Raw genomic sequence first — 11,733 nt, forward strand, 5'->3', positions numbered from 1 at the left:
AAAGTTATAAATTAAGAATATGATATAATTTAAATGTGTAAGTATTTTCCAAGAAAATAATGACGAAACTAAGATATGAGATGGACTAAAACTGCAGACCTTAACCCTTCTTAATGAAGCACTAAACCCCTCACTACAAAGTATCAAAATAATTATATGACAGAAAAATATCAAATTCATATACTATAACCAATACAAGTGATCCCAATATAAGATTTCTCACAGCTAATTATAATTTTGCAAGGAGAAAGTTAAAACATATCAGCAATCAGCACTAATTAATACTTATAAATCAGAACTACATCTGCTTCACATATAATATATATATATATATATATGTATAAATCCATAGTTTTGAATAGGCATGAGAATGCAACACAGAACATTTCCCGACCAGAAAAATATTGTAATTCCTTCTCTTACATTTACTCTCCAATAAAAACCATTTGCATATTGCTGCTTCTCCATCAATTGATCAAGCAGTTAACAAGCATGAATCAGAATGAAATACCTGTGGCTTGCTTACGCCCGACTTGTATGCATTAGGCTCCATCAAAGAAGAACTAAGAGCATCGAGACTCTTAGGTTGGCCTGTGCATCTTGAAGCCAAATACTCTCGGGATATAGTTTTGTGTTGGCTTCTGTGGCTTGAGGTGTCCGTAACTCATCAAGAATAGGTGAGGGAATGTGGTTCCAAAATATGCACCGTCAATATCTTGGGCAGTCAAGAAAAAGCTCCACGATGGAAGTATGTAACACAGTTCCAGAGAATTAACATAGACGAAGAAAAGTAAAAGCAAGTTTGAAACAATCACTAAGAATGTTAAACAACAAATAAGTACTATTGTGCATTCGAGAATGAAAATGAGAATTCAGATATCTGGAAGCACCTGTAGAGGTTTGATGATTCTAATTTTACATAAATCATCCCAATATTCTCATTCTGATTCCCTAAATGCAAATATATACTATAGAAATCATTCCCATTTCATCAGTAGTTAAGGCACCCCCTCAGTAAATAACACATTAATGTATTTTTATAAGGCCATAGCCAATGTGAGGGATCCTACTTTTTAAAATTGGAATGCAGGAACAGGAGGAATATTAATGAGAACCATTGACAGTACGGCCAAAGCAGGGTTGCCCTACAGCCAGCAAGCTAACACTATCTTACGAAAAGACATTTTAGAACCGAAATTTGAATAGTGTGGTCTGAAATTTACCAGCATGAAAGTTCAAACTTAAATGAACCAAGGTCAATAACTTTTACTAGATTCAAACTCAAATTGAACTTAGTGAGATTCAATATAAGTTATTTGAGCCTACTAGTCATGCGCAAAATCGATCCTACTTGAGCTTGTATAGAATAATGTTTGAAGACGATAGTTATTTTCCCTAATAACAATAAAAATAAGGGTGAAGTAGGTAAATCTACTACTAGATTACAAATGCATGTCTCTATATAGAATAGCGCTGATTTGAGAGCTAACAAGGTTAATATTTTTGCTTTGAGGTTGACATTCCCTAATTTGCAGCCCCGAACTGAAGAAGCAAGAAAGTTAGAAACCTAATAAGTAGTGGCTTGAGAGTGTTGGGTGTGATCCCAATCTACAGGAGCATTTTAAACGAGGAAGAAAGGATGTAAGGCAGGAAAAACAATCCACCACTAAATAGATATATGAATCAAAACTCAAACATCAGCACAAGTTAAGGATACTGCCTTGGTACTTGGATCGAGGATAGTAAATGTCTTCACATTTGGGACAGTATATCTTTACAGTACTCGAGCGAGGGATGTCTGATTGTCCAACTGGTAGACAAGGCTGCCCACAGCAGTAAACTCTTGGGCATCTTCCAAAATCGTAACTTTTATACTTTTCCAACTGTTTCAAGTTACAATATATCAACCAATTGAATGTTGAGTTAACAAATGCACTAGAGCAAAAATAAATAAATAATGCACTAGAGCATTGAACTGTTAGTATTACCATTGCAGCCATTCCCTTCGTCGTCAGAATGTATCGCACATGAATGAGGCCATAAAGCATTTCAGCAGCTGACTCAACCAATTCATTCTGTTCCTCGGTAAACATATCCCCTTTTTATGCCCATCATGGAGGAGAAAGTATCACCAAAAACTATTTAGCTAAAAAGTGGGATAAGTTTGGAAATTTGATTCTCAAATCTAAAATTAGATTTCAGCACTAAGTCATTGATTGCATTGGAAAAAAGGGCAATTTTTTTAGCCATGAAAAGCATTCATAGCTCGTTCCAAAAAACATATCGTAAAATTTTAGGATGCAGGAACGTAGTTAAACAAACACTAGCTTAATCTACGACATATATATAAAATACATACCGTGAGATGATTCCACGTCAAGAATTAGGTCAAGAGCATAATCATAATAGGGAACTTGGTTGCTCAACCCACAGAGATTAAAATCATCTTGAATATATTCATCATCAACTTCACAAAAGAACTCATTTCCACGCAAGTTGCAAAACCAAGAGATCCAAGATGTATCTTCCCCGTCAGAACCACTGACATCAGACCCTTCACTATCTGTTTCAGATTCCTCTGCAAAGTAGGATATATTAGCATTCTTAAGTTCACAAAACTACATTCTTTCTGGCGGCTGAATGAAGGGCACATGTTAATGAAGCCTTTCAACATCAATCCACATATACAAAGCACATGCAATCATAGTATGAGATAAAAAGTAAACAAAATATGACCTTTAAACAAATCAAGCATCACGTGTGACGTGTCTACACCACCTTTGAAGCTAATTTTTGTCATCTCAAATCATCCTATTATGTATTCAAGGTTATGTTCTCATGGTACTCTAATATTACAAGGAATTGAGATTCTTGGAAAAAGTACGACTCCCAAAAATTTGGGAATCTATAAAATTCGGGTATCATCCAGATTTTGACTTTTAGACCAATTATAACCAAATGCCTTTGGAATAAAGGATCACAGGAATAGATAAATTTTGAACAAGACAAAGCTACTGGTCATAGGTCATACAAAATCTGAGTTAAGGAAACATGGATAATTGCATAGATATCAACAAGAACATTATATGTTTTTTATTTTACTAGGCACACTAGATGATCCAAAGAAATTCCACAAGGCTTGTTCCTCAACATTTTTCCATGCCAAAAAAATGTAAGGAACAAAAATTATACACAAGCCTTGCAGTTAAATCAGAAAATAAATAAAATGGCATTGCTGATCTTAGATTGGTGCCACTCTTGGCACCATCAGCATCAAGATTGCAATAACTTGTAAAGTTACATAATATCAATCATTCGGTTGCAAGCTGCTCTACATAACCTAAACACTTACTAAGCCAATAACTAAAATAATTGGGAAAATAACTTTGTAAGTTTTTCACATTGCATCTCATAACAATAGCTATGGAACCTTACAACTGATGAAAGGTTTCAAAAGATTGCACAAGCACCAAAACACAGCCATAGTAGCAAACACGATCTATCATTGCTAATTACACTCCACCATTAAATTCCAGCTCAAATTTGCACCTATCAATAATAGAAGTCACAAAATTACAACTGCAAAAGATTGAGAATATCACTAATCTGTTTAATTTTATTTAAGAAATAAATAATAAAAAAAATTCATGGCTCGAATGACTTTCAAAGCAATCTATGCTGCATATGTTTAGTTTATAGTTATAGGGAGCCAAATTGGGAGATCTAGAGTAGCACTCAGCTGGAGGAAGGAAAACGGCCATTTCCAAGGTAGTTTATATGGCGAATATGCATCCGAGAGCACTCAACAGGCTGAATGGCCAGCCACTCAGGACTCAGCCATTCTCAATGGCAACACATTTGGACCCCTCTTTTTTTCCTTTTTATATGAATTTTTTTTTTTCAATAAGAAAATAAATAAATAAAAATAAATAAATAAATAATAATAAATAACAACTGTAGTTCATTTAACAAGTACTCGTGCTCGACCTGCATTATTGAAGATACTTGAATCTAAACATATATTGATTAATTTAATGTGATGATGATTTACTTGAAGACATTGGATGTCAAGAGCAAAGATTAACAGCAGAACTATATCAATTGTCTCCCTCCTCGCTATATTGCAAGCATTTTAGAGACATTCTACTTTGTGGGAAGGATAACATATGAGTTTAGAATATTGGTCTAATATCACTCTTCAAAGGGACATACAATCAAATTGGCTGTATGCCGGGTAAGGAAAGCGACTCGATCTTTTGTGGCATGCAGAAATATCTCTGGATCGAAAAGTGGGATGGAAATCAAAACTGGGATGCCAGTACTGGTCTTAAAAATTGAAGGTGGCAAGGTGCAACTTACTAACATGATTACCATCACTCCTTTTAAGTTATTTCAATTATTGCAGAAAAATACTGGTGAGAATGCATTGCAAAACAAATGTACCATTTCTTCAGCTTAAGTACTTCAAAAAGATCAACAGTGAAGGTTTTGATAAGGAACCACATTTCCTACAAGATTGCAAGAATGCAAACGGTGCAAATTACTGCTAATGGACATATCCAAAGAGTCACAATTGTTATATATGTTTGTCAAGTATAAGAGAATCCACTTGATGAACTTAATTGCAAGTCCACAGCTAAAGATGCCAAGGTGGAGTTAAGAAAGTACATAAAGGAGCTCAAGGAGTTATGCAAACAGATAATGTTGATTGCGTGCACCTTATGTAGGCATGTGAACAAGAAAAGATTGAACTTGTAAGTCACCAAATATGCCCACCATAGGTTATAATTTGCACCAATTATATTTCTGCAGTATGTTACAGGATCTTTATTAAAACCTCCTTTTTGATCTAATGATTCTAATCAAGCGTTGCAAACAAATCAGTAGAGGGATAAAAATAGGATTTACAAACTAGAAAGATGACCCATTTAGTTTTTGATGCCTTAACACCAATATCTTTTATGTTTTAATCAAAATTGGATGGAGATTAAAGGATTAAGGCATTATTCAAAGCTTCACAATAACTGGTAGAGTTTCCATTCTGAATGTAGCAGCGGCAGGCCAACTTAAACATGTGAACAAGGAAATAATGAAATTGCTGAATGCTGAGCAAACCAAAAAAAAAGAAAAAATCATATGCATTGTAGATCTCAAGTTTTGCAAACTCCCAATTTTGTTAAGAAGATTAAATATATTCCCCTAATTGAGGGGACGGAAAAACAAGTGTGATCAAGCTAATCAATCTAGATTTCTTCAAGTCTCTTATGCTTCTTCTGGAATCAGAAGTAGGTGCTTTATGCTCCTTAGTTCTTATTAAGAATTATTTCTATATAGAATGGATAAGGTGTTTTCCACCTGCAAGAAGTGATTTACCGGTAGAGAATCATACTATAAAGCTTTAAAGAAACTGAAATTTGATCGTTGATTGGAATTTGTGGTAGAGGGTTGTGTAATAGATACAACATAGCTAAGCTTAGGACATATAAATACCTAGCATAATAGTGTCACTGAACAAGTAAAAGAACAATACTGGAGAGGTCCTATTACATGCACTATAATGTAGAATTGCCAAGCCAAAACCTTGTGAGCAAAGGCAATTAGTAGTTTAGTACATGTTTTGTTTTTCTTATTTATGTGCTTTTGAATCAGTCCCTAAAGATCGCATTTGGCTTCCAAATTCTGAAAAAAGTATGGTTTGGAACACTGTAGAGAAAATTAAAGTGTTAGGCACAAGCACACATTGAGAAGTTACCCATCTTAAAATTAGCCTAGAGTAAGCACCCCTAAATCCTAATTTTTGAGTTCTTACTACTGAGCTTCTAAAAATGAAGGGTCCATCTTATGAACACTTATAATCTAATCAATCTTCTTATACTTATCCAAACCCAGGGTATCACAACCCATCTATGTAGGTAGAGAACAAGTACTGAAAAGATTCTACATCCAAGTGTGGATAGCAATTTTTGTACGATACCGTTTGAAATTGTCATAATTTGGCTTATAGATTAAACGTTATAAGTTTCTATACATACAAATCAACGAAAAATGATTAGGATATGTTGAGTAAATTATGTGAACAACAAGACCAGATTAATGTTTAATAAATCCAAGAATGATGGAGAGGCATTGGTTTTTGTGAATTCTAAAATTTTCGGAGATTATCTAAGTTTTCTTTTAGAAATGTTCCTACCTTGTGGAATTGCATTTTCAATTACAATGCATGTCTAAAATCCTCATCACATATTGAAAATAATCATTTGGCTTCGCTATTTGGAAAACAAATTGAGATTGGAACAAAAGGTGTTGAGAATGTTTTACAATATCAAGAGAGATACGCATTTGGTGAAAAATAATGATTAGCTTAATAGATTCAAAACACATTGCAATCAAGCATTATTTTGTTCGAAATGTTGTCTTGGCTAGATAAGCTGTTAGTGAATATGGTCAACAAGATGGACAATCATACCAACATTCTTACAAAGACACTTCTTGTTATCAAAGTTCAACATTGTTTAGATTCGGCAACATTGTCCTTCATGCTTGAAAGTGAAAATAGAGTAAAAAGGTTTTTAAATCCATGGTGCACATCATAATGAAACTAAGGAGAAGATTTTTGTGGTTGTTGCTTACATGTTTGGGTTTGCATGGATTTTCGGGTACATGATTAGTTGCATGAAGTTTAACTTTGTCTTGGGTTACTCAAAGGTCCATTCAAAGCTACAATCCCCAGATGAAAGCAAAGGGCAGGAAAATGGTCATTCAAGCGGACAAAAACTCTTCCAAAAGCACCAAAGAAAGTGAATGGTTGAGTGTATGGTTGTTCACTTAGCAGTTGACATTGGTGGTTTATTTTGGAAGTTTCTCATTTGTCATTTATTGGCCAAACTTTGGTTATTTTGTAGTATCTCTTTTACTTTTATGTATGAAACTTGAGATAGTTTGAAGGTTAGCGTTTTATTCTCAACAGAAAGCAACTACTACTGTACTTCCCTGTTCTCAGAGTAATATAAATTGTTTTCACGCTAGTAGGAATTTCCCATGGTATTCTTTAATTCAAAATAACATGAATTTTATAGAAACAGATCCATTTAGGAAAGCACTCAATTTACAAACACTTTAGTCTAATTTAAAGGATACTGAAATTTGATTTACACTAGGTATCAAAAAGACAAAAACCACGCATTGCCCAAATTATCGACTGGTAAACAAACACATGATTAAAAAAATATCACAAATGCCGAAAACCCATTGGATCCCCCACAAATTAGCAACCAAAAAAAAAATAAAAAAATAAAATAACGAGAAATGAAAAACGCACCATCGGAGCACTTGTTCTTGTTAGTATCGAGATTGGACAAGGAGCGGTTATCACGGTGATCGACATTCTTGCCAGCCTTGTTCCTGGAGGTAGAAGGCGAGGAAGACTTCTCGACGGCGTCGTTGATTCGCTTACGATCGAGCAAATCCCCGCCCCTGGATGAACCTCCTCCTCGATCTCTGTACATGTTGGTGACGAATCGGACGAGAAATGCGAAGATCGAGCAGAATCCCAGCTGTGGTCGCGGGAGGGAATTCAATCAATCCAAATGGTTTTGGATTTGAACAGTGATTGTGGCGTGTGGGAGCGAGCGACGGTAAAAACTAGGGATTCATTTCCAGGGAAGGAAAAGATATCATGAATCTGAATGGGGCTTTCATAAATACCATAATTATTAATAAGAAATACTATATCATTTCTTAAATGAAATTAATTGACAGATATAAAATCTTTAGCTCGATCGATATGTGGGTTTTTTCCTTTATTTTTTATTTAAGAATGTATGGTTGGTTTGCAGTAGTTTTTTATTTTTCATAAAAAGTTAATAATTTTTTCGTTATTCAATTGTGTATTTATTTGAATTTTTTAAAATACACATAGTAATATAAATTTTACATAATATGATTATGCCTAATTTTATGGTTAGTTTATATTTAGTATAGAAAGTATTATTCTAATAAAATTTATCGGTTCGGGATAAATTCACTTTGAGTTTGGTATGATTAGTAGTAAAAGGTTTAATCTCCCCTTTTTATTTTCTGGTTCTTTGATTTAATCAATATATATAATAAAAATAAATAATTTCTCTATTATCCAAATTTATTCATATTTTTTAAATCTTATTTTTTTAAAATAAAAAATATCAATTCTTTTTACGTTTTTTTCTTTAAAATAAAAAGATTTTTTTTTTAATTTTTATTACAAATTTACGTGTGTGTATATATATATATATATATTGTTTGGAACATATTAATAAAATAACCAATTTGTTGCATTATGATTCACTTGTAATCACATTGATCATTGATTTGAATAATACCATCGTCCTTTTGGCTGAACACTTCGTTAAAGATGTTGCTCAAAGTGGCTTATCCGGTTAATTAATTTATAGACTATGTTCAATTTTGAAATGTGTTTACTCTAAAAATATAGCACCTCTTACATATTTTAGGTATAAAATATCACATCCAATAAAAATAAAATGACAGAAAAACAACAAAATAGTTAAAAGTTAAATAAAATTTAATATAATATTTTGTGAGATAAAATATATTTTTACTAAAAATCATATAAATCGAATACTATAAATTTTAATTTAAAGTCAAAATCAAACAAACAAACCAAATACCATTTGAAATTATATATACATATATATAGAAAGAAAATTGAGAAATTAATTTTTTGAATTTAATATAAAACATAATATTTAATAAAATATTTTATAAAAAAATATATATATATATTTTTAAAAGTATAATAAGCAGTATGATTGAATTTTGTGAGGGGAAAGATAAAAAATTCTTGAGGAGCGTTGAGACTAATATAGTAGCATAACATTAAAAAAGAAAAACAAAACAAATACTATGTTAGAAGAAGAGAACCTTAATAAATAGTTAAAAATAAATTATACATAAAAAATCCAATTTTGAATGGATCTGAGGGATATAGATATATATATATATATATATATAAAAACCCTACATCTATCCTGTTTTTATTGCTAGTGTTAGTAATGATATATTAGCTCAAATAATTCATATATAAATATCAAAATATCAATTAATTTTTATAAAAATATTTATTTATTTTATACTAAAAATATCAAGATTATCTTAAACACTTGCACTAAAATAAAATATTATATAAAAAATAATAATAAAAATAAACATTTCAAATAAACAATAATGATAATAAATTTTTGGAATATAGGTAGCACTTAATAATATATATATATATATGTATATATATAACACCAAACCATTAAATAAACTTACCTTTTCACAAAACAACCACCAAAAAATGGATAAAAGACAAATTAAAATTAAAATTCAATCCTAGTCCTCTTACCTCTGCAGATGCAAACATGCACAGCAATCAACTAACAACCAAAACAAACAGAAACTGAAATTTGATCACCAAACTGTTCTTACAGGACACATTCAAAAGGATTTTAAACTGGTTTCAGTGAATCCACAATTCAATAACAATTACCAGAAATTTTGCTAATTCAGAAACAGCAGATGGAGAGCACAAGATTTAACATACTCAAAAAAACAACGGGGCTTTCACAAACAGTTCAATTTAATGCAAATTATGCAAAAAGATCAAACTACATAAACTTAGTCTGGCCAATTCTCCCAACCCGACAAACAACACCTGCCCACAAAGGATTTGTCGATCACAACCTCACTAACACAATAATTCAGCTCCGAAGATCACAACCACCGATGTTAAACTGAACTACAATAACGGCAACGCCACAAATTTCTCAAGACTTGAAACAAAACAAGGCACAAGATTTGCATATTTAAAAAGACTATAGCTTTCATCAACAAACAATTCAATCAATGCAAGATCAACTCAAGAACATGATATAACATGGCCTACTTTCAAAATTCATAAAATAGAGTTCGGGATTTGGTAATAGGGTCCATCCCTTACCTCATTAGCTCCAATAATTTAACTTCATGGAGATCATAATAGCTGCAACAAACAGGCCCTCAATCCCTTGTAGTTCCTGAATTTAAAGAAGTCAATTTGTCGAATCCCTTTTAGCTTTCTTGCTATTTCTCTCTGATATTGCCTTGGCAAATGCCTCGACAATTCTGTGCTGCGAATCGAGGATCATCTCCGTCCGTTTCAGCTCATTCTCCATTCTCATCTCCTCTATTTGCCTTACCATGTCCATTTTCGCCTTCTCCACCCTCATAAACCCCTCACCTAATGCTTGTATAGCTGCTGCAGCTGCTGCAACTCCTCCTTTGGCATCATTCTTACTGCCATTTTGCCTCATTTCAACTCTTGAACCAAAGCCCTCACTCATAACCTTATTTGAGTTTGAATTGGGAAATCTCGGGTTAGGGTTAGGGTTAGGGTGAGGGTTGGCAATTGAAGGGTAGTGAGCGCCGATTTGATCGAATTTCGGGTAAGAAGGACCGGGGATCACCTGGCCGGGGAATTTGATCCGGACGCCGCTGGCTGGGGTGCTCTCGAATCCAAATCCTTGAGCGCCGACGTTGAATTTCTGCTTGTGATTGTGTAAATCGTTGATGCGTTTGATGGTGTTCTTACGGTCGGCATCATCGTCGTCGTCAGAGGAGGCGGAGGAGGACGAAGGAGGGGTCGGATTGGGGCCTTTCTCCATGGCGTGCATCCGCTGGAAGTGGACCCAAGCCGATGTGAATCGGCGGACGCCGCCGTGGGCGGCGGCTCGCTGGATCTCGCCGCGGTAACGCTTCCGCAGCTTCTCCATCTTGTGGCGGCACTGGACGGAGGTTTTGGGGGTATCCGCGGGGCATCGGGCGGCGACGTCGTCGGCGACCTCCTGCCAGTGGTTCGCGCGGAGGTTGCCGCGGCGGAGGGCGTACCACTTGGTCTTGTAGGCGTCGATGAGAGCGACGGTCTCCTCAGGGGACCAGCACGGCGGAGGCAATCGGCGGGAGGAGGTGGCAGGAGCGGAGGCGGAGAGGGAGACGGAGACGGTGGAGATGGAAGGGATGGCGATGGGGATGTTGTTGTCGTCGTCGTGCGGGGATGGGGAGGATGGCGAAGCTATGGTGGCCATGGAGGACAGATCTGGCGGCGGGGGCGGAGAGAGGAAGTGGTGGTTGGGGCATAATGAATGGGGGAGGGGCGGCGGCGGTGGGGTAGGGTTGTTAAAAGGGAGGGGGAGGGGCGGCAGAGATGGACGCTCGCGAGGCCACCGCTTAGGGTGGAACGGGCTAACGTGCGCCGGGGGAGGTGGGTGGGCGTTAACGTGCGCGAATCCACAGGATTATTATTCATCTCTTTGTTTTCTTCTCCCTTATTCCACTCTACTCTTCCTTTTTTTATTATTATTACTATTATCAATTTGCCGTTTCTTTTACGATTTATTTATTTTTATTCTTTATTAGCAAGTGTGTGTTAAAATTTTAGAGAATTAAATATTTTTTAAAAATATTATATTATATTAAATATTATTTTTATATTTAAAATATTATACTAATATTTGATTTATTATGTTAATGAATTATTTAAAAAATAATAATATTTAAAAATTAAATTAAATCCCAAACAAACACATCCCGGTTTGTTTCTTTACAAGAAAAATTTTAATTTCATGATTGCGTATGTTCGGAAAAAATATACTCTCTCTGTACCATTAAAATATAATTATTTTTTATTTTTGTTCATCCCAAAATAAGGTTATCATT

At 34.6% G+C, this 11,733-nt stretch overlaps 2 protein-coding genes across 2 annotated transcripts; both read right to left on the bottom strand.

Annotated features, from left to right (window-relative positions):
• Positions 1-192: 192 nt before the first annotated feature.
• LOC127252687 (casein kinase II subunit beta-1-like) lies at positions 193-7,680 on the bottom strand. Its single transcript, XM_051276975.1, has 5 exons — positions 7,319-7,680; positions 2,360-2,578; positions 1,989-2,098; positions 1,718-1,883; positions 193-715 (listed from the first exon to the last, which is right to left on the bottom strand). The coding sequence occupies exons 1-5, from the start codon at positions 7,503-7,505 to the stop codon at positions 582-584; spliced, it is 816 nt and encodes a 271-aa protein (XP_051132932.1). The 5' UTR covers positions 7,506-7,680; the 3' UTR covers positions 193-581.
• A 1,879-nt stretch (positions 7,681-9,559) lies between these two features.
• On the bottom strand, positions 9,560-11,226 carry LOC127252430 (trihelix transcription factor ASIL2). Its single transcript, XM_051276594.1, has one exon. The coding sequence runs from the start codon at positions 11,100-11,102 to the stop codon at positions 10,071-10,073; it is 1,032 nt and encodes a 343-aa protein (XP_051132551.1). The 5' UTR covers positions 11,103-11,226; the 3' UTR covers positions 9,560-10,070.
• Between the last annotated feature and the right edge of the window lie 507 nt (positions 11,227-11,733).

The sequence above is a fragment of the Andrographis paniculata genome, unplaced genomic scaffold (assembly GCF_009805555.1).
Source record: "Andrographis paniculata isolate CXL003 unplaced genomic scaffold, ASM980555v1 Contig46END, whole genome shotgun sequence".
In the NCBI taxonomy this organism is placed as follows: domain Eukaryota; kingdom Viridiplantae; phylum Streptophyta; class Magnoliopsida; order Lamiales; family Acanthaceae; genus Andrographis; species Andrographis paniculata.

What these genes read in the sequence shown, in the direction of transcription:
- LOC127252687 (XM_051276975.1), bottom strand. Translation starts at nt 7,505, where the DNA reads ATGTACAGAGATCGAGGAGGAGGTTCATCCAGGGGCGGGGATTTGCTC. An exon ending in CAAGAACAAGTGCTCCGATG is followed by an intron (nt 2,579 to 7,318) that starts GTGCGTTTTTCA and finishes CCTACTTTGCAG; the next exon opens with AGGAATCTGAAACAGATAGT. An exon ending in TGACGTGGAATCATCTCACG is followed by an intron (nt 2,099 to 2,359) that starts GTATGTATTTTA and finishes GGGCATAAAAAG; the next exon opens with GGGATATGTTTACCGAGGAA.
- LOC127252430 (XM_051276594.1), bottom strand. Translation starts at nt 11,102, where the DNA reads ATGGCCACCATAGCTTCGCCATCCTCCCCATCCCCGCACGACGACGAC.